Source organism: Xiphophorus maculatus, chromosome 11 (genome assembly GCF_002775205.1).
Source record: "Xiphophorus maculatus strain JP 163 A chromosome 11, X_maculatus-5.0-male, whole genome shotgun sequence".
Lineage (NCBI taxonomy): Eukaryota > Metazoa > Chordata > Actinopteri > Cyprinodontiformes > Poeciliidae > Xiphophorus > Xiphophorus maculatus.
Window position 1 is genome coordinate 25,794,370 of NC_036453.1, and position 24,967 is coordinate 25,819,336.

Consider the following 24,967-nt stretch of genomic DNA (forward strand, 5'->3'; position numbering starts at 1 on the left):
GACGACTTCTATTGGACGTTAACAATCAGGCCTGATAGTCCGGTAGACTCAATCCGATTTGGGGACCAAAGTTGCAACATTTGTGCCATTTTCAGCTGATGCCGTTCTCTTTCACACTATACTGTGAAAAACAAACCAAACACTTTGGACTCTTGGTCTTGGGATGAGTAGTTGAAGATGTCAGGCAGATTGAGATAACATGAATTAGAACATGTTTCACTTCATGTTGCCACAGTAGTAAGTAGTACAATAAGTAGTAAGCAAAGTAACATCATCCACAGCTCTGTCACTGGGTTTGTAATTGGCAACTGACTGGACACTCTGCCACATCTCCTTCCAGATATGATCCTTGTTTCTCATTCTGAAGTCTTTCTTGGTCACCTTACAGCTCCACGTCCCCCACGACATGAAGGCGGCGTTCCTGCTCCTCAGAGGAATCCAAGACTTCTGCTTAGCATACACTCTTGTGCATTTTTCTATGCTGACAGTGTCTGTGCAGTACTTGATGCAGGACAGCACAGTTGCAGCCCACTCCTCCTTAGTACTAGACTGTTTTTGCAAAACAATCTCGACTGAGAAAAACCACCTGTCGGCCATATCTTCTTTTCCCTTCATAACAGAACCAGTAGTAGCTCTTGTTGCTCTGCTTGAGCATTATGACTGTGGATGTAAGAACAGCTTAAATTTCACCACACATTGACTGCCTGTTGTTGTTCTCGCTCGATTTATATCAATTCCCCAAGTTCTGCTCCCAAACTAATGCTTTAAATAATAATATGTACTGAAAACACAGACTAAACAACACAGGCAAAGATAAAGGCAGACATGTAAACACAGAGAACTACATGATTAATATGAAAAAATTCCAAACAAAGCCTTGGCCCTCCGAGCGAGTCCTTTATCGGCCCGTATCCCTTTAAAACAACCGCCCTTTGCACCAGATTCTACAGATTATATTGTTTTTATTAGAGCATTTGGAATCCAAATACTCCACTAATTTTGGATTATTGTTTAGACTGACATTAAACCCTTCTTGCAATCCTTGTAAATTCGCTGCAGTCCCGCCAAATCCTTCCAAACATGCTTTTTGGGGGAAAATTTCAAAACACGTTTGTCCCGTTTTAGAAAAATCAACAGCTTTGCCCTGATTTGGAGCTGGTTGTTGAGCCCAAATGTCAAAACTCTGTGGACAAGCCATACGTCTCTATCATTGTGGGAAATATTTCCCTTAATATCCCATCTTATTTTCACTCATTCAGTTGTTGCATAATTCCAAGCTGCCACTTCACACATCCTGTGAGGGAAGATTAGGAATGCAAAGCACCTCCTGAAGAAAAAGGAATGTAAAGCTGAGTGAGAAACACTCCCCTAAACACACACACACGCCGACACATACATATACAGTCACATAGAGTGAAGATAAAAATTTAAGAAGGCTTAACTTCTGGCAAATGGTGACAAGAGAAACGGAAAACAAGCTTAAATGCACGTGCTGTGTTTGTGTTTATCTCCGGCTTGCATGCAGGAAGAGCCTCTCGGTGGAGATGATAAGGTTTGATTGCTCTAAGTAAGGAGGAGGTCCGGTTCTTAGCGCAACAGCTAAAGACTGCTCTTAACTCGAAGAAGTCAAACAAATGTCTACTGATTTATTTGTTGTGTTAAGAGGATGCACAAAAAAAACAAGAGATGCCCAAAAAAAGGGGGGAAAAAGATGATCAAACACAACTGTCTGAGGAGACGGTGACCCCGGCGAGTAGAGAGGGAGGGAGGCAGAGCCGAGCTGGAGGGAGGAACTTTCTTTACTTCATCTCATGAAGCGTGTCAGACGTTAGCAGAGGAGTGTCTCTGCAAGCCCGGAGCCGAGGCACAGACTCAGAGTGAGAGAAAGAGGGATATTTTTTTTCTGCTTTCTCTTTTATATACATATATGCGATTGAGGCGACAGGAGAAGACCCTCCTGTCTGCGGGTCAGCTGGTGAGAAAAGATGAAGAACCAAATCACCAGCGCCCTGTCTGACTTCTTCTTCGAGTACGAGACCCCTCGCCAGGTGCTGGTGAGGAACAGGAGGGTGGGAGTGGTGTGCCGGCTCATCCAGCTGGGGGTCCTGGTTTACATCATCGGGTAAGACACTTAAAGTCATCTCCTCTTCTCTTTGCTTATCAGAGCAGTGAAGATGTCATGACCTCTGAGGATTTTTTCTTCTACTTTTGGGTTTGAAAGTAGGGGGACTGACTCGCTAGATTGACTGAAACAGAGAGGTTTTGTTTGCAGTGAACCGAGTGTTTGTGTGGGAAACCGATATACTTTGGCTTACCACGTCCTGTTGACAGAGCAAACACTCTTTAACAATCGGAGAGCCTTGACTGGCAGCCGTGGCAGAAGATCCTGATGAACAGGACAGATAGTTCCTGTCCACTCCTACAAATCCAGACATTAAAAAAGTGCGCGTTTCTTCACTAATGTTTCCTGAGCCACCCTCCACAAACATGCTTTGACACGCAGGAGTCTATTAAAGTAGCTCTAATGGGCTTATTGTTTCCAGCTATGTGGTCTTACTAGCTCAAAATACACCTGTCTCATTTACAGCATTTGCACAATATATGTTTTTATTTGTAGTTTGTGCATCTAAGCAGCAGAACCTGCAGGAGCGAGTGTGATGAACCACACTGAGGCATATGCTACAACGGATAAAGATCAAGCGCTGCACAATTTGCTGCCAAACACTCCCGACCTGTTATCTGCTCAGGGTGATGTTGACAGTCCTCAAATATGAAACTCTGAAAGAAAGTGATGTAACACGGCCTGTTGCAGAATTTACAACTTTATAGTGTATCATCTATTTTGTGTACCTTCTTAATCCTAGCAGCAGATTTATGTTTACTCCCAGCTCCGGTCCTTATCTCTCTCTTCTCAAGCCTTTTCCACACATAGCCAGATATCTGGAAAAACCCCCCAAAATTATGCAATTATATCTTCAATGCACACCTCAACTCTGTTTAATATAATTTTAAAACAAGTATTAATAAAAACTCCAATAAAAAAGGTGATTTGAAAATGTTCTTACTTGCATTTGCGTGTGTATATTAGAAACCGGAGATGTGGAGGTCCGTGATAATATCTGGTATTCAAATATGGTACTGCCGACGTCACATGACGTTAGAATGGATTGTTGTTGTTTCGCCATGCAGTGGAGGAAAATTGACTGCCATCAGAGAAGCGCTGATTTTTATGTTGGGTCAGACGCTTTTTGCTTGTTGTCTTCTTACAAGCCCAACTGCTCCAGTTGCAATGGAGGAACAGTTCTGGGAGAGCCAAATGTTTTAAACCAACTGTTTCTCCCAAAACGGAGGTACGATGCCATTCCACGTTTCTGGTTTTGGATCAGACTTGGACCCACGCTCTGTTAGTCCACCTGTATGGCCTCCTCTCAAAGCTGAATCCAGTTACTAATCAACCACTGTTTCTCTATCCAGTCAGCAAACTCCCTGGTATTCATGCTGCATTCCAGTTTTAGTCATAACTGGGAAATTATGACTTACCAGTTGCAAAAAGCTACTGGAATGCTCTCCTAAGTTGCATTTCCCACTGGGAAAGTGGGAGCAACTCTGGCTAGCCCTACCTAGTTACAGCTTGTAAGGCCGACCTCGCAAAATGGGTCAGCAGTCGTAATGAGCTGCGATGTTTATTTTACAAGACATGCGTTTTGTCTTTTACGTGAGAAATAAACAAACGTTTTAAATGAGACAAGTTCAAACCTTTTTAAATTTTTTTTGGTGAATATTCCAAGCAGAATGAGCAGCAGAGTAACTAAAGGCATGCTTTTCTGAGAACCAAGATTCTGTTTCTCCTTTCTGCAGGTGTAGAAGCAGACTTCTAGGATGTTCTCTTGTGTTCTCTCTATCCTTCTTTGTCTCCTCTATCTCCCTCTTTCCCTTTGAACCTTCCTTTCTTTTCCATCTCAACATCCATTTCATTTGAAATAAACCCTAAGCAATTTCTCAGAAAGACATACATGTTATAAAAAAAGAGGCATGCTTATCTATCATTACATGTCGTTTCTCCATCAGTAAAACTGTGGCGTACCTCGGTTTCACACAGATTCTTCTTTCACCCTGATAGTCTTTGCTGCTTTAGTTCCAACGACGGTTTTCTGTTTTATTTATCAACTTTCTCGTTTAGATTTCAATTTGACATCGTCTTAGATCAGTTTATCTGAAGATTTCCTGTATTTCTTCATATGATTTCCTCCTCTAAGACCAGGTTTTTTCTCAGGGTTTGCGCTTCATTGCTTTAAAACAATGACCTATTTTACTCAAATTTTTCAAATAGATCTATACTAAAACCAGCACAAGCAACAGCTGCTGACTTCATTGTTGCGTAAAGGCAACCTGTTTGAAACCAGTTTTTCTATGGGAATGCATAAACTGCTGTTTTGACTAGGCCCCTTTCAACTAATGATTTAATTCCACAGAATCAGCAACATGCATAAAATGACAATTGGTTTAGTTGGTTTTCTATTACTCTACTACACAAAATTGAGGTTTGGCATGTAGGAATATATCCAGGGTTGCTGGTGCCTATCTCCAGCTACGTTCCGGGCGAGAGGCAGGGTTCACCCTGGACAGGTCGCCAGTCTGTCGCAGGGCAACACAGAGACATACAGGACAAACAAACATGCACACACACACCTAGGGAGAATTTAGAGAGAGAACAATTAATCTGACAGTCATGTTTTTGGACTGTGGGAGGAAGCCAGAGTACCCGGAGAGAACCCACGCATGCACAGGGAGAACATGCAAACTCCATGCAGAAAGACCCCAGCCGGGAATTGAACCCAGGACCTTCTTGCTGCAAGGCAACAGTGCTACCAACCGTGCCACTGTGCAGCCCATGTAGGAATATATGACTATTAAAACATGACAGCTAGTTTTGGCTCACAGGTGAGCTCGGTAGAAAGGTGAGTGAAAAAAAGGGGGAACCGTTTCAATTTGGTTTTTCTGTGTCGCGGGCTGGCCATGCCTCATTCCAGTTCTGTCACCAGCCTCTTGCAGCCTATCAGGCCACATTAGAGCCAACGGCGATGTCCCACAGAGAAGATGTAATTAGAAAGCTGTCCTGCATCTCCTCTTCAGAATTTAGCGGCCCAGAGAACAGGTCAGGGCGGCGCCGGGGCCGACAAACACAGTCTTGTCAGGAACGTTCATGTTCATATTAACCTCAGGTCAGCCTCAACAAGTAATCAGTAGAAATCTGAGAGTTAGAAACAATATGTTGTTGGCTTGTGGCCAGATTGCTGAGTGATAAGACAAATGAAGAATTTCTGCACACTGCCAACTTTTAAATGAGAAATATCAAGAAGTTGCCAAAAAAAATCATCAGCAAATCGATACATCTTTTTGTGAATATCTCTCTTTTTACCGCTTTTTATTCCCACTTTAATTTTTAGTCCCATTTTCAATGGACACACAAAGACAAATCAGACATTTTACAGAGTATTATGGCACTTTTATGACTGAAACTCTTGAATTTAGATCCAGTGTGAGAGCTGTCCATCTATTTAAGTCCTATTAACAGTCGTAGTTACCCAATGTCAGTCAATCTTTGTTTGTTTGTTTTTTTTTTAGCTTGCATCCAATATTTTCTTGCTCTCTCATCAGTCTTACTCACTATTGGAAGATTAATCTCAGTGCTGCAGATTGGCTAGAAGAAAAGCTCCCACACATCTTGAAGCTTTCTTTATTGCATTTATGTTCTCTGTCCGTCAAACGCAAATCTCAATTAGATTAGCATTTTCCACGGCCTCCATCTATTATTTCCACACTCATTTAGTTCATTAGCTTGTATATTTTCCCCCCCATTTTCCTTGTTAATAGCCTTTTGTGCTGAACTTATTTTCTTGGTGTACTCAGAATTACGCTTGTCTGTAGCGCTCCACTGTCTGAAGACAAATGAACACCGTGATGAAACACACGTTGTCCTGTGGGCGTCATGCCAGTGGGTAATTGCTCCTCACACCCAGCGTAAAATAGCTCCACATGTTCGACAGAGGATTTCTGTGTGGATATGATATCTTGATATCCAGGGCACGCCAGCTGTTGCCTGTCCCTCTCGGTGATCTTATGCAAACACAAAGCATTGCAACATGCCAGGAATCATCATAAACGCCTCAAATCCTGGCATTAATACTGAAACCTTGACAACAGAAGATTTCATCAGCACAAACTTTGCATATTAAAGAGGCGAAAGGATAAACAGTTAAAAACAAGATTTCTGCACCGGCAGCCATGCTTTTATATTATCTCAAGAACCTCTAATGTTATAGAAAAGACCAGAGCCGGCCCAAACCTCGATGGGGCCCTAAGCGAGATCTGGTTTTGGGGCCCTCTAGTTCTGCTAACATTGTGGACTGGCTGCAATCAGCAGTCCGATCATTAGATCATTCACACACCTGCTATAAACTTATTGCGTCTCTGGCAGTGCTGTGTACATTATATACATGTTATACATAGAATACAGGATACATTTATTGGCCAACTGATTTATCGACCAGTTGATTTCTGAGCGCCGATTTCCTTCATTTTGGTGGATGGTGATCAGCCGATACTTACATGTGAAGCCCATCTTATCCCCTAATCTTATCTTCGTCAGCAAAGGTTTAAAAATCAGACTCTGTCCTCTTCTGCTCTGCAAGGAGAGGTTTGACTGAGACCGGCCCACCAGGTCAGGTCTGAATGTTTACAGTTAACAATATTCACCCCACTGTTGCCAACTCAGTGACTTTCTTGCTATATTTAGCGACATTGCAGACAAAAAAAATAATCATATCAGCCAAAATCAAAATCGGCAGGTCAGGCTTTTTAAAGATTGGTAACCAGGGCGTCATATCCTTTCGCATCATTAGATGTTAATAAACCGTTCTGTTCTGATCTAGATAAAATTCTCTTCAAGTTTATGTGGAAAAATAAGGCCCATTAAATAAAAAAAATTTGTTCTGTCAAACTCTTCAGCTGAAGGAGGTTTAAATGTTTGGACTTTTACTGTCAAATGTTAAAAATTAATTGGATTAAAAGATTTCAAAAAAAAAAAAAATCCAAATTCTGTTGGATTTTTCCCAAATGGATTTTTCCCATGTGGAATATTTTCCCAAATCATTTGTTCAGTAAACTAGGGGGTCTAAATGTTTTATTGCGTTGTCCTTTCTCAGTTGGAAAACTTCCAGTCAAATTAGCTACATTTCATCAGCAGGTTCTGTTATGTTGAAATCTTCTATATAAACACAACTACTCTCCTCATTACTGCATCATATGGAACAATGATTAGATAATACATAAAAACAAATCATTATTTCTTCATAAGTGGGTTGATAATGATATTAATTTGATAAATCAGTTACTTGACAGAAATGGTGAGTGGTATACCATTTTATGAACAACAATGACAGAGAGATGTCTCAAAAAGAATTTGAAGTGGTCATTACAGCTGTTCCTCATAGTTTGCTCTGTCTAGCACAAACCATACATCCAAACGATCTAAACCTTCATGAGTCAATTCCAATTGAAGGAACTAATATAATGAATAAGAAATTTACAAACGGGTTTATCAGAACTCACTTACAAACTTTCTGCACTCCCATAAGTAAAATTATTTGAGCAAAAAATTGTGGAGTGCAATCTTTTTATTGCCTCATAAATATGTAATTACTAATAGGATCAAAGAAGTTTTATTTAAGATTTTACATAGATATTATCCAGTTGAAAATAATATTTGTTGCTTCTCTGCAGATGTCAGCAACAACTGCTCTCTGTCTGTGAGAAGGCGAAAGTATTGAACATTTATTTGTGGAATGTTCTCACACTACAATATTTTGATCAGGCGTGCAAAAACTCCTTACAGAAAAAATAGGAAAAAATATTGTTTTATCAAATTTACATATTTTACTCATCTTTAACAATTAAACTTTTTCTATAGATGAAATATATATAGTGAATCTTATTATAATCCTAGCAAAATATTATGTACACAGGATGAAATGGAGTGGAAAAAATCCCCTCTTAATAATTTTCAAAAAACTGACTTAAAAACGTATATTGCCTCTGTTGAAAAACTTACCTTTAATAATAAGAAACTGGTAAAAACTTTAACTCTTTTCCCAAAATGTAACTTCATCTCATAAGCAGATCCCTCTGTTATTTTCTTTTCTTTTTTTGTTGCTTTTATTGTTCTTTTTGCTGTTTGTGTGTTCGCATGTATTTGAATATATTTTTGACACTTTTTGTTATGAAAACCTAACTGAAAAAGTACACATCATTTTATTTTACCAATGTATAGATATTTATTTAACTTTTGTCTTTCTAGACTTTAACATCAACACCCTCAATGTCTGTAATTATTCTTTATTTGTTTTTTATTATTATAATATTTTAATATTTGTCTTTGAGTTAACATCAGTATGTATGTTGATGTTATTTGTTTGAAATAAAGTAAAAAACACAAAAACAAACTTTGAGCAGCATTGATTCGTAACGGTTAAGACCCTCCTCCTGGCTCTGATTGGTTGTTTTTGGCCCAGGGAGGAGGTGGACGAAATCGATTTTTTCACCGATTAGCTATCACAACATGGTGAGAGTTTTAATAAAATATAGGTAAACATTTTTTTTTGTAAAAGTCCCATACCCCAGCTTTAAATATAATGCATTTTTGTAGTGTTATACAACTGGTGTAATAAGATTCAACTCTCAAACTTAATGTCTGTTTAACAAAACTTTCCTAAAGAATGTTTGAGCTTGTGTAAGAAAGCGGGACAATAGACTAGCTTGAAGAACTGCAAGTGGGCAGTAATTGGTCAATAGCAATTTGTATCTAAACCAACACGGCCTAACGCGGTCTGGGCAAGCTCTGTGTGCGGTGGCGGTATTCAGTACGATGTGGCTCCAACCAGAATCACTTAGTAAGGCCTGACTAAAGTAAAACAGAAACAAGCCTGATCAAATGAAAGAAAGGGACAAAGGAACTAGAATCAATAAATCAAACTCCAAAACAACTCAAAACAACCCCGGACGTTACAAGGACTAAACTGTGACCTCTTAAAGCAATGTTGTGCGTTTTTCTTTACAGAAAATCAGAGTAAGGCATTACATGACATTTTCTAACGTGATGTGCATTCTAGGCATATATTTTCAGCAGATAATCAAACCCATAGTGACTTGACATTTAATCTAATTAGCTTGATTTAATTAAACAAGGGTTGCCATCTAACTTTACAAGCTTCACCTGGTCCATTATGAGGCAAAATTAAACATGAACAAAAACATACTGAGAGTGTATTTACTTTATTGTTCAAATAATTTCTTAATTTCCTTTTACGTGTAAGCAATCTTCCAAAATGCACTCTTGCATCTGTGTTTTCACATGTGTCCACATGTAGCAATGTGCACGGTCTCCTTTCTGATCTCTGCAGAGACAAAGTTCACTTTCTGCATGAACCACTTGCACTCGCTCAACAGCTTCCTGGAATGCTTTATGCTTCTTCTTCTTCTTTTTCTTTTAAATCATCAACTGAAGCTAGTAGATGTCTACATTTTGAGAAACAGCTTGTCAGATTTGTCCTTTTCTTTGGAGAGGACTAGCTCACCCACAGTGAGCTGCCGGCTGTGCAGAGCGTCATGCTTCAATCACTCCTGTATATAACCTTGCTGTTGGGTTTTGGTTGGACGGATTGAGCTGGAAAGCGGTTGAGGTGCTGACAGGACTGATGTGTCTTTCACAGGTGGGTCTTCATCTATGAGAAAGGCTACCAGTCCACAGACACGGCAGTGAGCTCCGTGCTCACCAAAATGAAGGGAGTGGGCTACACTAACGTGAGCGGGATTGAGACCGTCTGGGACGTGGCCGACTACGTCTTCCCTCCTCAGGTCAGTAAGCGGTCAGCCGAAGCCCGGCCGGGTCATTTAGTCGCTGCCTGTTCCAGTTATCTAAACCGCTCCAGTTTTTGCTTTAAACCTGGAACAAGTCAGGGAGCATTGTTTGGACAATCACTCAGAAGGGGATGAAGTCAGCATTGTTCATAAATCAAACTGTCACACAGATGAAAAGTCAGCCTGACTCTGAAAATAAATGTCACCACTCTTTGCTTTCAAAAGGAAACTGCATATCAGTTAAGGCATGACAGAATTTAAGTCATACTAACTGTCAAACAACAGCTTACATTTCTGTTATCTATCTATGAACACACTGAAATGATACGCAGACAAAAAAGTAGCTCTTTAAATTTAGTACTCACCCGGTTTGAGAAGTTTGTTTTTTAATGATATTGTGTGCATGAACTAAGTACACAACAAGTTGAAAGTTACACTGCAGTTAACTACATTTGTTGACCTAAAACCTAACCCAGGATTATAACCTGTGGGAAAGAAACATAAAGACATCATAAAGGTTGCTTGGTTTGAGTTTTGGGTGTGGACATTTTTTAAAAGTATCACACAAACAAGATGCTACCAACTTGATGAACAGATCTTTTTTGTGTGCTTTGATCAAGTAGGAATCAATTTCCAGCATGACGTGTGGAAAAAAGAACTCTTAAATGGTCATTCTTTAGGTTGCAATAAACTGGAGAGGCAACTTTTAGAATTTTGTAGCTAATTGCTAACCCTTTACAAAGCTTTGACCTTTGTGAGGATTAGAGGTGATGTCACACTGTGTGTGACAGAGGGCTCCATATAAAACAAAGTTTCACCATTACTTTTAATAGAAAGGCAGAAATTGACTTCAGATTTCAAATTTTAAACTCTGGTTTTATACTGGTAATTAGCATGAATAGCATAGTTTGAATTAGAAATTGTTAGCATCAACAAATTCTCTGATCAATTCTTGGAGTCAGGACCAACTGGGGATCACAAAACTACAACTGTGAGATCTTGAAATCACCTTTAGAATAAAACTAAGCAATAAAAATGATAGTTGCAAAAACTACTATAGATAGGTAAAGATAATGTTTCACTAAGACTCAGCACACGTATGTAGCGCAGGGCTACATAAGGTTTCCAAAATGGTGGATCATGATGGGCTTTGGCTATTGATTGAAAGGTTATGTTGAATCTAGTCACTTAAAGTTTTTGTATATAAATCTAAATTTAAATCATGTTAAGGTGTTTCTATTAAAATGTGAGTAAAGTAAACAAACATAAACATAAACATACAGGTTAAATTTGAACTGTACTAAGAATGAGTGCTCAGGTTCTCAAACTGCTTAAAGACTCAACTCTATCAAAAACATCTGTCAATGATTCTCTCTCTCTCTCTTTCTGAAAAGAAAACTAATTCTTTTTGAGGTATAACTTGAATTTTCCAAATACTTATATAAAATATAAGGAAATGTTTGATTCATTCAGAAGAGAGGTTCAGGAAGAGATGAAGTCCGATACATCAAATTGCTAGAAAACAACCTTATCACAGACTGGAATGGAGAGAAACACCAGTTAGCTTAGATGGTGTGTGCGTTTGTTTGCAATACCTTGTGGGGACACACACACACACACACATCTTTGAGTGGCTATCTTTATGAGGACTTTCCATTGACTTTTATTCATTTCTACAGCCTAAACCTTAACCTTTTCCTAACCCTTATCCTAACCCTATCCATTACATTCCTAACCCTAACCCTATCCAAAACTCAATTCACAGCTTAGTCCTAAATCTAACCCCTGACCCAAAAACACAGTTTCCCCTTGTGGGGACAAGGCTTCGGTCCCCACAAGGAGCAGTGGGTCCCCTCAATGTAGTATGTGTCAGGAAAATGGTGCGTGTGTGTGTTGTGAGGGGAGGAAGCGGTTTCTCCCTTTTGGTCTTCATTTTTGATGTGTTGAAAAAATCTTTCTGGCAGATTACTTTATTAATGTGTATAAAATAAATCCAGCTACATTTTTGTATTTTTTTTTGTTTCAACTCGATTCATCTTTGGTTACATAAGCGTTTCGAAACCCTCCCGTTCCCGCAGTTTTACTCAAAAACACTACTTGTGCCACCAACCCGAGCGTGACATGAGCGCACATATCCATGTGAACAAACAAAAATTTATGGTGTGAGCTTTTAAATCTCACACACTCTTGCTCAATAGTTCTGACAGGCACTCTACTCTCACGCACTCTTGCCCCGCCTGCAAGAGGGGTGTACAACTCAAGTGTATGCAACTGACCCACACTGCCAACCAATCACAGAGTCTTCCTTGCAAATGCTGCATTTGCTTGGATGAAATAAAAAAAAAACAGTCACAACCAGCAAATAAAAAAAAGAAACCACATCAAGTTGCAGAAATTATGAAACAAATTGTAGCATTTAAGAAAACAATACAACATAATAAAATAAATACATTTTGAAAAGTTTGCACCCCGCCTCTCGCCCGAAACGTTCGTTGGACATAGGCACCAGCACCCCTCTTGACCCCACTAGGGACAAGGGTGTACAGAAAATGGATGGATGGATGAAAAGTTTGCTATGCCACTGATTCGTTAATCTGAATGGACACATTGTGTCTGCTGGTCCCTCCCTCATTGTGTTCCCATTTGGATTTCTCCTTTATCTCTTCACACTGACTCAGCACTCACCAAACACACCAAAGTTGACCTTGTGATGTCAGCAGGCACTGAAAACTGGAGAGAGGGGGGAAGAGTGTTGCCATGTCGTTTCTTAACACTTCATCATGAAGGTTCTCAAAAGAGAACCGTAGTTTTTGTTTCCATTCAGATCTCACAGTAAGAAGAAGGAAGTCTGCAGTGATTTTCCTCAAGGTCTGCTGCGTGCACTCCTAACAGGAAACTGAATTCATTCACGTTTGCAAGTTTCAGTTTCATAATCATAAACATTTGGCTGATTTCAAGAGTACAGTCTGTTGACTAGGAGAATATTTGTCCAATGTAAAATCAGTTGGAGACTTTAACAAATGTATAAGCTCCTTGTGTCCATTGTAGCCTGAAGTTGTTTTGAATATTGTTTGAAAGTATTCAAATAAAAATGTTAAACTGTCAAATTTCTCAACAAGATGTGAGATGAAGATCTGTCAAGTTTGTTCAGGTTTACACTGTTCATGTTGGACCTAACTAAAAATCTCCTCATCTAATACAAGGAAAACAAACACCAGAGGTGAAGTGGCCTGAAAAGATCGTATGATTTAAAGTCTTTTCTCAAAATCTGGAAAGTGTGGCATGGATTTGACATGAAAGTGCCTTTAAGTCAATACTTTATAGACTATACCTTGAGGTAATTACAGCTGAAAGTGCTTTAGTGTGTTTCTACTAGTTTTGCACATTTACAAGCTGAGATTTTAGCCCATATTTGCAAATATTTCCCATATGATCAGATCATGTTCTTCCCTTACATGTTTGCTATGTCTCCTATGTGGCTTGTAGAAAACTGGACACAAGATTAATTTTGGCTTTCTTCATGCAAACCGCGGATCTCTGCAACTCAAGAGTTGTGCCATTTTGTGTTGGTCTATCACAAACAATCCCCAATGGATGTCAATATGCATTCAAGGGTTGTGAACACTTCAGGCGATATCTTGACTGCATTCTTTATTCTGCAGTATAATGGCAGATATACCTTCACATGAAATATTTTATTAATGTTTTGTGACTCTTTTTGAACTTTTAGGGAGACTCATCTTTCGTAGTGATGACTAACTACATCATTACCGAAGGTCAGAAGATGGGAAAATGCCCAGAGGTATGTGCTAAGCCTCCCTTCTTTCTTGCTACTGTCCCACCTGCTGCCATTGGTCTGTCCTACACACTGCCATAAATAGTAAAAGAAAGCCTGAATCGTGTCTCATTCCAAGACTGTTTCTGTAATTGGTCATTTGTGTTGTTGTTGTGTAGCAGGAAATACCCGTGTAAACCTAATGGCTTCAGTACGATGCAACACTAACAGGCTGCACAGTACGGGAGATCATTTTAACCCAACGGTGTTGCTCTGTTTTCTTCTTCATTGGCTGTCTGTTTACATTCCAACATGTTATATGCAAACTGACCCCATTCTCTTGTTCCCTTACAGCTTAAAGGGATGCACGACTGCACATCAAACGCAGACTGCGTAGGAGGGAGTTTCAAACGTACGGGACACGGTAAAGTCTGAGTAACCATCTATGCGGAGCTCCAATCAAGCCTCGGTGGCCTCACGGTATCGCGTTTTGATTTTGCATCTGAAAACACATTGCTTAGTGATCCTTGGAGGACGGCAAAGTCTGATGTCTACTGAGTATTTGCGATCTAGGAAGGGGCTTCCAGTAACTGCCAGAAGCAGAGTGGCAGGGGTCATGGGGCCATGGGGTTGAAACCAACACTCCAAGCCTTAGCAACCAAACATTTGGTGTATTTGCTTATATTGTGACCTAAAACCCCGACCTAAAGCGAACAGACACCGGATTAAGGCTCTGCGTCTGAGCTGTCTCATTGCATGACAGCAACGGGACAGAACATGAGAGCACCGTTGATGGGTCCAAACAACGGTTACGTAAACGTATTCTTCTTTGTCAGTCTCCAGCTTTTTATTTCGGAGTCTTTCCACTTCTCCTCGTCCCACATCGACTTCAATAAGAGCAAAGCTTTAGATTTGTCCTCTTCAGACCCATCAAATTCACTTTGAGGTGGCAAAGTACCTTTAGAGGTGACAGGCTGGTGGAAATGTATAAGCTTACGGGAACGGGCCCCTGTGGCCAAACAGGTCGGTGAGTTTCAGCCAAAGGTCAGCGATTGCTCCTCGCGTGCCTGCCATTGAAATGTCTGCACGTTTCTCCGGATGAGAGGACGAGATTGCCGCGAACCAATCGCGTGCACAGAAGTTTTATATTTACATATCAGAATCAGGGGCAAGATAAAGAAAAACATCTACTTCAGCATTTGCTCTGCTTCACTTTCATGTCCCGCTTTGCCGCTGCTGATGTTAATCAGAGATAAGGAGAAGTGCGGAGGCAGAGGATGTTTTTAAAACACTTTAATGTCAAAAGTGACATCCGTTTCTGTTAGATGCTGCCTCTCAGAGCGTGAGATGTACTTTTTGCCCCATTCTTGTTCCAATTCGAAATTCTGTCTTGATGATGAGATTTCACATGTTCCCATTTTAAGGACAAATGACTGGAGTCTGTGTCAACAAAACACAAACCTGTGAGGTGCTAGCATGGTGCCCAATTGAGGATGACCACACTATTCCGAAGTACGTGGGATCTGCGATCTTATCCTGTGACAGTTTATAATGCTGCAAACTGTAAAAGAAGTGTCAGTATAAAGAAAATGTTTAATTTCATTATGAACATATCAGTCTATTCAGCTAATGTTTGAAGCTAAGTATGAGTTATGATCCCTGATTCAATTTGTGCTTAAGCAATTCCTCCTCATAATTGAACTGAAATAAAAAGATGTTTTAAATATATATATTTTTTAAAACAGCAGAAACACTGTCTAATTTTCTTTTCTTTTTCTTTTACAGTCCTCCTCTTCTGATATCCGCAGAAAACTACACGCTTTTCATCAAAAACTCTGTAACCTTCCCTTTATTTGGCGTCACCAGGTGAAGGCTCACACCAAATAAAAACTAGACAACAAAACTTACTTCTAATTCAATATTAACAATCAACAGGCTTATCTACAACTATTGAAAAATCCTAATTGAGCTCTGATAAATCAGTGATTCTTGAGAATAGGGACAAAACAGGTTCCATGGATAAAGTACAAAATTTGAATAAAATATACACCAAATATATATATTTTAAATATCTGACTAAACTAACCTGGGTCATCTGAGCACAACAATGTATGTTTTCCTGGTGTTTGCTGAATATTTTTTTATTTTAAACATTGTAGTAGGTGAATGGTGTCTGTAAAAACCCTTGTCCTGGTGTAGAACTCAATACATTATCATAGTTTAAAAGAACTAAAATAATTATATTTAGTTGTCATAATATATTATTTTATAAGTATTCAAACAACTAACTTCATAACTATCAATGAATGCAATTAAAAGTCATTTAATGTATTTTCAAATTCAATTGAAATTGTGTCCTCAGTTTTTGTCAACACCGTCAGACATAGAAAGAATGTGAAAAAAATCAGGCATTATTGAAGGGCACCAGAAATTCTGAGGACCCCATGACCACTTCCTTTCTCTTCCTGTGCTTGGGGGGGATAAGCAGCTCTGGTAAGCTTATATTATTCTTTTGTTTTTTCTTCTTTTTTATTCCTAAGTTGTTTGTCACAACCATAAAGTGTCAACACCATAAGTAACATTTTTCAAAATTTTGATGAAATTTTGTTAAATAAATGCTTAATTTTAGTATATTTTAAGGATTTAAAAGAACTGATGAGCTACAATATGGCCTCCTTCAGAATATCATCATATAAATGAAGTTAGCATGGCGTTTTGTCAACTCCGTCAGATGTCAACTCCATCAGATTTTTTAACTGACGGTGTTGACTCTCTTAGTGATGGTGTTGACAAATGTCACTTAAGTGTGCAGTTAATTCATTTTACTGTATTTTACATAATTGACAGCACTTCACATTCATCATGTATTTCTTTTTAAAAATGTTTCTGATTATTTTCAGCAACTTGTAAAGTTTAATGGTTTAAATTTAATACAATTTTATTAGTCCTTTAAAATTAATAAGATGTAGTTTATTTTGTAAGGGAGGGTATGTTTATCCCATGACAAGCAGTGTACTGATGATAATTGCCTATATTTCAGGCTACAATGGCCAGAGAAAAGCTGTCAGTGGAGGAGCGCAAGAGAAGGAACAGGGAGTATCAGAAAAGAAGGAGAGAAAAAATAAATAGCCAGCCTGAGCTGAAGGAAGAGTTTTTAAGAAAGGAAAGGAAAAGATGGAGACAGAGAGTGGAAGAGGGAAAAATAAAACATATCAATAATCTGGGTGAAAGAGATAAGAGACGTAAGAGAAGACTTTGGAAGCAAAAACAAAAGGAGGCAAGAGAACGCAGAAACAGAGCAAAGGAAGGCTCTGCAAAATTATTCTTTGACAAGGTGTCCAACAGCTTAAGTGGTGTCAAGCTGCAATTTGTGACAAATGAAGATTTTCAGTCTTATGACTCTCTCCTCCTGCAAACCCTGAAATCAATTCCAGGAACAAGAAACATTCACCAAGTGCTAGCTCAGGGGAATGTCATCCATTGTAGGTTCCTTTCATGTTTTTGCGGAGAGCCACAGATTTGCAAGTGCTTCAGTCCCACCATTCACTCTTTTGGCAACACAACACAGGACCCAGATGTCCATGAAAGTTCAACCACTGCTAAAGTTCAAAATCCTCTGGAAATGCTGATGGAGGAAATGGAGAAGGAGCCGAGCAAGACACCTAAAGGAACAACAACCCTGATAGATCCTTGTGATGTCCAAAGTGAAGACTGGCTTGTTGTGATGTATGATGGAAAATGGTGGCTGGCTAAAGCCTTACAAATTGACAAAGAGCACGAAGATGTACAAGTGGAATTTTTTCATCCTCATGGACCAACTCTTAGCTTCAAGCAAAAACAAGGTCGTCGGGATATCTGCTTTGTGCCATTTTCGGATGTCCTAGTTAGGCTGAGAAAACCATCCTCACCAGTCCGCACAAGCAGCACCAGGGGTGTATACCGCATTTCACCAGCTGTTATGGATTTTATTGAAGGAGAATATGTGACACGTCTATTGCCTGGGGATTAAATATTCTGACTTTTAAGCGATTTAGAAAGATATGAATTAGTTCACAATATATTTCAAAAAGTTCTGTCGTGTATATTTTTGTTTGTATTCATCTTTTACATTTTGATTGAAAATCGTCCTGGTTGATGACTTCAGTGACAAAGGTACATTCTCAAAAATTTAGATGTTCCTTGAAATCTAAATATGGTTATTTCACATTTTTTCTTCATATCTTCACATTCTACAACATTTCAGCATTTAATTCTTCTTAAATGTCATTTCAAGTTCAGTGTTTTCTTTTTACTTACTAGTTTGTCACCACCATCAGTTTTGTGTCAACACCGTCATGTGCCGTCAACTCTGTCAGATGTAGTTTATGTTGCATTTTGTTTAAAATAATATTTATTTTGTTTCTTGATAGGCATTTGTTTGTGAAATGTCTGAATTCATGTATTTGGTGCATATGTGTTTTTTTACTAATAAATGACACTGTTCATTGTGGTGATTACTTTCAAAATTGTTTTTTGTATCAATTGAACTGGAGTAATTAAATACAGACTAAATAAATGTTTAAATTGTGGTATGATTAATTTAAAAAACATGGACATAATTAAAATAATTAAGACACCACAGAGAGTAAAAATATCAGTCATAAGTTCATTAAAAAATAATTTTATACCAATTTATTTTTGTCTGATGGTGTTGACAAATTTCTCAGTCAGATCCAGTAAAAATGTAATTTAAAAGAAAATGCTGCAGCTGGGAGCCTGCACCTGAACATATTTACATTCCCAAAACATTATTTGTCATGTATGAATACATAACTTCAGGAATAAATAACATTTTTGGTGGAAGAATTTTAAAACCATTTTGTCCCTTATCTCAAGAATCACTGAAATGTGTGAATAGTTCATTAGTGGTTTAATTCTGTAAAATTACTGTAATTATAAAACGTTTTCAGTTCATGAATGCATACGACCAAGCTGAAGTGGCTTTTATGAAAAGCTGTTTTTACTGATACTTGAACTGTTCGCAGGAGTAACTTGGTGGAGGGAATTGATAGTAACTACATCGGCAAATGCCTTTTCCATCCAAAGAAAGAACCGCTCTGTCCAATATTCAAACTGGGAGATATAGTTAAACTGTCTGGCTTCAGCTTTGAAAAATTAGCCCAAGAGGTAAGTTTCCAGCAAAGTATCTCTGCATTAATTGATAATGATTCTGCGTTATTTAGTTGTGATGAAGCAGGTTTATGTTTTGTGAAATCACAGCTGCAGATGTATTGTCTGATTATGGATGTTTACATTTTTTGTCTGCTTGACAGGGAGGGGCTATTGGCATTGTCGTCGACTGGACATGTAACTTCGACGTCGATGTAAAACACTGTAAGCCAGAGTACAACTTTCACGGTCTCTATGGAAACCCAAGTGAGACAGATAGCGCCAGTGCGTCGGTTGGGTATAACTTCAGGTGATAGAATACACTGAGTAGCAAATTTATGTCAGTTTTGGAGACTTCAGATGACAGTTATTTCATCTAGAGATATGCAATTTTGATATTTAAAAAAATAATTAAGTCTCTGTGTATTTGCTTACCTTTCACAGGTAGTCACACATCTTAAACTTTTTTTTGCATTTGTGCAAGTTAGATCCTCAAACTACAGTGAATTACTTAGTCATTTTGAGGTGATTTTATTTAGTAGGCATTTTGTATTTTTCCTAATTTATCCGGACACGCCAAAAATAAGTAGTTTGTTTCATTAGTCAATAAACAGCATCATGAGGACTGAAGGAACACAAGTGGCAGGTCAGGGAAAACATTGTGAAGAAGTTCAGAGCGTGGATAGATTATGAAACAATATCTAAAGCTACTTTCAGCAGATAACAGGAAGGTTAAACATACACAAAACATGTTTTCTGATTCCTCTGTTATTTATGGAACATTCTGGATTTAGAATTGGTGGCAACTTTTTTTAATCCCAGAATTAGGACCAGGACTCTCTGGGGGAACAGACAGTAATGCTAATCAAGCTAATATTAGAAACTCAAGCTAGTTTAAAGAAGTCAACTCTGCAATGACATTGTACTTTTTTATATGTATTTATATAAAACTACTAATATTTAATAGTACAACAGGTGTACCAGCCTGTTGTCTGGTAGGTTCTAGGATTTTTATTTTATTCTAGGAAAAAGGAGGGTTTTTTTTTTCAAATATTCAATTAGATGAACCTTGTTTTTCCATCACCAACTGCTCATTTTATTGACTGGACTTAAGTCATTGTTTACTCCTGATGTTATTCTGCCTCAGATGTGTTTAGTTTGAACTTTATGATGTTTGCTTGTCTCGGGCAGTTTAACACATTGATTTGTATTCCTTATTCGTTTAGAATGCTTCATTTTGTTCTGCGGCTTCTCTCGTGCTCTATTAAGGCTCTATTGGTTGCAAGGGTACTATTTATACATCCTTATATTTTTCAGTCGACGCCTATGAGATGAAGTAGAAGCAGTGAGGTCTTATTCTGACAGTCCTTGTGATTGTTTACAGGTATGCAAAGCATTATATGGAGGATAAAATTCCCAAGAGAACCCTCCTTAAAGTTTTTGGCATCAGGTTTGATGTCATTGTGAAGTCACTGGTGAGTAAAATAAATATTTATTTTCATTGATATGAATTTAGCATTAATAAATCATTTAAAAAAATTATTGTATGACTGGAGCTGTGTCCTTTAAAGGCAAGAAAATTTGACATAATCCCAACACTCACAGCAATAGGCTCAGGCGTGGGGATTTTTGGAGTGGTATGTTGCTTGGATTATATTCCACATTAATAAAGTATCCATCAACAATAAGAGTCACTCACAATCTAAAAATTTTTTTTTTTCTCTTTATCTGCAGGCAACTGTTGTTTGTGACTTGGTGCTGCTTTACTTGCTACCAAAAAGGGAGTTTTATAAGAACATGAAGTTCAAATATACAGACACACAAACACAGGTAAGTTCTGTTTCTTTACTTTAAACACAAGATGGCAGCAGAGAGACTGTTACTCACACCAGCCCTTGTTGGGAAGTTCTAACGGCTAATTCTTTTCACTGTTGGAGACGATCCTTTCTTCAGCTAGGTTCGTAAAGTTTGAGGTTCAAGAAGAATCAGTGAGTTAAATTCATGAATTCCATTTATTAAGACTAAAATGCAGCGTTGGCCCGTTGTCATTCTTTCCTTATGGGAGAACACAGCAAAATGGCACCTAACTACAGTTTCTAATTCCTTTTATAGGCCTCTATCTAAGCTACGCTCTTAAGAGGGCGGTCCCCAGTGTGTTATTTCCCTTAACTTAAGCTCTGTTTATGCGTGTGCAGGGGTGTGTGAGCGTGTGTGTGTGCAAGCATGCAAACAGCTAAAAGAGACGGAGGAAAACAGAATTATTCATTCCCAACATCACCTAACACCTTTCACCTTTTGGCTGTTGAGTGTCACATACACTGATCAAGCATAACATTATGACCACTGAGATTAACCCTGGTGAGCTCTTTTTATGGCTCCTGTAAGTGGATGGAATAAATTAGACATCGATTAAAGCTACAGTATGTAACTTTTATAAAAGATATTCTGTACATATTGGTTAATACTGTCACGACAGTATGGCATGAGAATGATTATCTGTGAAAAAAAATTGAGATCCTCTGCCTTTTCCCAGTGCCAACTTGAAACAACCAATCAGAGCCAGAAGGAGGGCCTTGGCGCTGCCAATCATTGCATAGGCACTGCTCACAACTTCTCTTCCCCAGTCTCCCTTGCGCTGTGATAGACTACTACAGCTTCTCCCCAATAGTATAGTCTGTCAGGAATGCTCAGGCTAGTTAGCATAAGCACCAATGACGGCAGATACACAGATCTCCTGTAACGGTAAGTTGTTTCTCTGCCATTGAGATGTGAAAACACAAGCATGAGTGACAGCGCTAAGACCCTCCTCCTGACTGGTTGTTTTTGACTGGGAGCGGTGTATTTCATCTCAAACCAAAAATGGTTTGACATGTTGACTTGGCCGAGTAGTTAGTTCCACAAATGTCAACCCAATCAACAGTATGTGAGATTGTTGATAGTTGAATCTACTGCTTGCAGCTGTGTAGATATCACAGTGCACCTTTAGGGGTTTTGTGGAATCCATGTCAGGGATTGTTTTTTACCACCAAAAGGGGAGCAAATATTCTACTATGGTCATAATGTCATGTATCCATCCATCAGATTAAGGGCAACAGGTTATTGCTGTTGGTTCTTAACATCGGAGACCGCTAGAGCTAGAGAGCCGCATGCGTTATATAAAGCACAACCAGTTATCAGACATGGTACTCGCATGAAAACCTCCCCTAACCGCAAGTCTTCCCCCACACAAGCATCCACTATCCCTAAGCTTGATCCCACCTGAAGAGCTCTCCTCTCCCACCCATCCAAAAGCCTCATCAATAGTATAAAAACTATCCTCTACCTCAGGGGCAATCCTGGTTCTCGAGGGCCGGTGTCCTGCAAATCCAATAGCGGAATCACCTCCTAAGTGCAGTCAAGTTCTCCAGAGTCCTGCTAATGACCTCATTATTTGACTCAGGTGTGTTGAAGTAGAGATACATCTAAAAGTTGCAGGAGAATGGCCCTCGAGGCCTGGAGTTGCCCACCCCTGCTCTACCCTGAAGTCGCACCACTAAAACAGGCAGAACGTTTTGTATTTACAGCAGGACAATGAGTCTATTGATTTAGACTCTAACGCCTATTACACCCTTGAAGCAAATTCAAGACAAGTTCAAGACGAAGACAAGCCCAATGTGAGTGCAAGGTGAAACCAGGACATCAGAGCAGATTCTGTTGATTTCCAGATGTATTCTGTAAAGGTAGCAATGACGAGGCTCACAGTAGAGATCTAAATAGTTCCTTGTTCTGTTGTTTTGCTTTTGTCCAGCAGGATCCTGATTCAGAGGCAGGATCCACAGAGGCTGAGGTATCTGAAATGAGGATTATAGACTGTAGGGAAAAATAAAGCCTTGTTGATCGCTGAGGTCTTTCCCCTTCCACTCTTTAGCAGAAGTGATCTGGGAGCAACGAAGGCAGCGTGCAAGCTGCTTCATAAAGTGAACTGCACAGAAACAACATCATGGGAAACGGAGGAAAACACACGCACACCAACTCTGGATGGACCTCTGAGAAAATAAAAGACATTGTTTCTCACTGATCCTCAGCAGCATCTTCAACCAGAGACCTCCTCCCACTCAAAAAGCCAACATGACTGGCTGCAATCATTAACGTTCAATGTCGAGGCATCTATTTCCAAGCTGTATGTGTATTTTTTATTTTTTTTGGTGTTTGTTGTTCCCAAGAAGGGTGTAACCTCCACAACTCTAATCATGTCTGCAAACAAACGGTTGAGAGAAGAAGATGTGGTACGTTGGTGTTCTGTGTGGACAAATCGTTCATCACCTCCGTCAGAGTCCCCGTCACTCCACATAAAAAAACAGACCAAACTTGTGTTTGCATTTGCCGCCACAGCGATCCATCCCATGTGTACACATGTGACGAAGAGTTGAACTAAATTAAACAAGTTCTTCAACCGTTGTGCTTTTTTGCTTTACTCATACAGCAACAGGCAAACGTTCGGGTGTTTCGAGAATACTTTTAATGTTTTACTGTTGAGTACAAAAAGCATGCAAAAAAAATAGCTTGTTTATATTGGTACATATTTACATTGTAACTGCATTCCATGGGGATGTGCCATGCTTCCATTTATTGGAGTGAGTACATTCAGATGTGAGCCCGACATCAAACAGAGAGCAGGCACAGACTGCAGTCACAGCAGGACAGCAACAAAGATGTTAAAGGGATAGTTTGGATTTTCCTTAAAGTTCTGTGACGTTTTAAGCGCCAGCTCCCTTACTTGTTTTAGAAATATGTCATACTGTAGTCAGTTTGTAGTAAGTGAGAAAGGAATGAGTACAATTCAGATTTAATGACTCGCATGCTGCGCTTCCATCAACTATTGCGCAAATTGGAATTACAAAAATTAGTGAGTTTCGCAAAACTGGGATGGAAACATTTTTCACATTACATAAGTAACGTGATCAATAACCGGATGTCATCACGGGCAGAAAAGACAACAGGAAGTAGGAGGATGACAGCACAGCATGTTTTTTTTAATGACTTATCGGGTGAAGAAACTTATTTATATGTGATCTTAATTGTGTTTATTTAATGAAAATGCAGCAATTGCGAAATTGTGTTATTTCAACACTAGTGGAATATCAACAAAGTTTTGTGCACATTTGTAATTAAAATGCAGCTTTTTAAAAATTCTTTATTCTTTTCTTCTTATTACAAGCCAGTGCATTAAGAGGTTTTAGTTTAAACTGTGAAAAGTGGCTCATGTACACAAAGAGCATCACTTAAAACAGTCACATTTATTTAGCTGATTTAAGCAAATGAAACAATTCATACGGAAACTGTTCATACCTGTGGGATACATTGCTATGCTAGCAAATATTAAAACTTATACACTTAAAAAATGGTAATTAGCTTAGATGGAATATGGCTGCAATACATCTGCTTCCTGTGCTTTTCTGGTGGGTCAAAGATGATCAGAAAACAGTTGTATCTTCAAAATATAGATTTGAATATGATGCAACTCATGGATGTAGTATTTTTAGTTTGAGTTGTTTTATATAGAACATTTCAGCTGCAACTTTGGTGCCCATCTGACTAGCCATTAGCAGCTCTTTCTATATAATTTCTCTCCATTATGGATAACGGAACCCTTAATGTTAACAGCTTTATATAACAAAAAACAAACAAAGCTGTTCCTTTAAGATAAACACCAGAGTTCCCAAACTCCCCAATTTGTATTGTTAGTGTATTCCTTTAAATATACATTATCATAATACCAATAATTGCAATGGGAATTGATTTTTTTAGTCAGTGCGCCACCAATGGTCTTCCTGTGTGAAACAAATCCTAAGGAACCCCATAAAGCGTCACTGTCAGAGTAATTGAAATAAAGGTAAATTTATTGAAAAAGGTAAAGTTTTATTGTGCTTCACATGAAGATTTTCTAGATTTTTACGTCTTCCATTCTGAGTTTGTGTTCAACACAGGAAAAGTATTGAGGCCGCACTGCCTTCCATCTCCATTTCTTGTGTAAATACTCATCAGCTTCTGCGTAAATAAAAGGGATGATGGTTTTCATCGTTTTAAAATGGTGTTCTCTTGACACCTTTAATACTTAAGTTGTTTTTAAATGGTTAATTTGGCTCGACT

General features: G+C 38.8%; 2 protein-coding genes across 11 annotated transcripts; both read left to right on the plus strand.

Annotated features, from left to right (window-relative positions):
- Nucleotides 1-1,774: 1,774 nt before the first annotated feature.
- p2rx1 (purinergic receptor P2X 1) lies at nt 1,775-24,248 on the plus strand. Of its 10 annotated transcripts, none has more exons than XM_023342608.1 (14): nt 1,775-2,122; nt 9,768-9,912; nt 13,646-13,717; nt 14,045-14,114; nt 15,115-15,202; nt 15,476-15,556; nt 18,715-18,856; nt 19,003-19,148; nt 20,223-20,313; nt 20,395-20,475; nt 20,573-20,668; nt 22,402-22,491; nt 22,626-22,664; nt 22,749-24,248. In XM_023342608.1, exons 1-14 carry the CDS (start codon nt 1,986-1,988, stop codon nt 22,752-22,754), a joined length of 1,284 nt encoding a protein of 427 aa, XP_023198376.1. In that variant the 5' UTR covers nt 1,775-1,985; the 3' UTR covers nt 22,755-24,248. The 10 variants fall into 10 exon arrangements, with proteins under 10 accessions (XP_023198376.1, XP_023198377.1, XP_023198378.1 ...); XM_023342609.1 differs by having other exon boundaries at nt 22,629-22,664; XM_023342610.1 differs by having other exon boundaries at nt 14,045-14,102; nt 22,746-24,248.
- Nucleotides 15,566-18,708, plus strand: LOC111610110. Its single transcript, XM_023342617.1, has 2 exons — nt 15,566-16,183; nt 16,731-18,708. Exon 2 carries the CDS (start codon nt 16,737-16,739, stop codon nt 17,697-17,699), a length of 963 nt encoding a protein of 320 aa, XP_023198385.1. The 5' UTR covers nt 15,566-16,183; nt 16,731-16,736; the 3' UTR covers nt 17,700-18,708.
- Nucleotides 24,249-24,967: the final 719 nt, after the last annotated feature.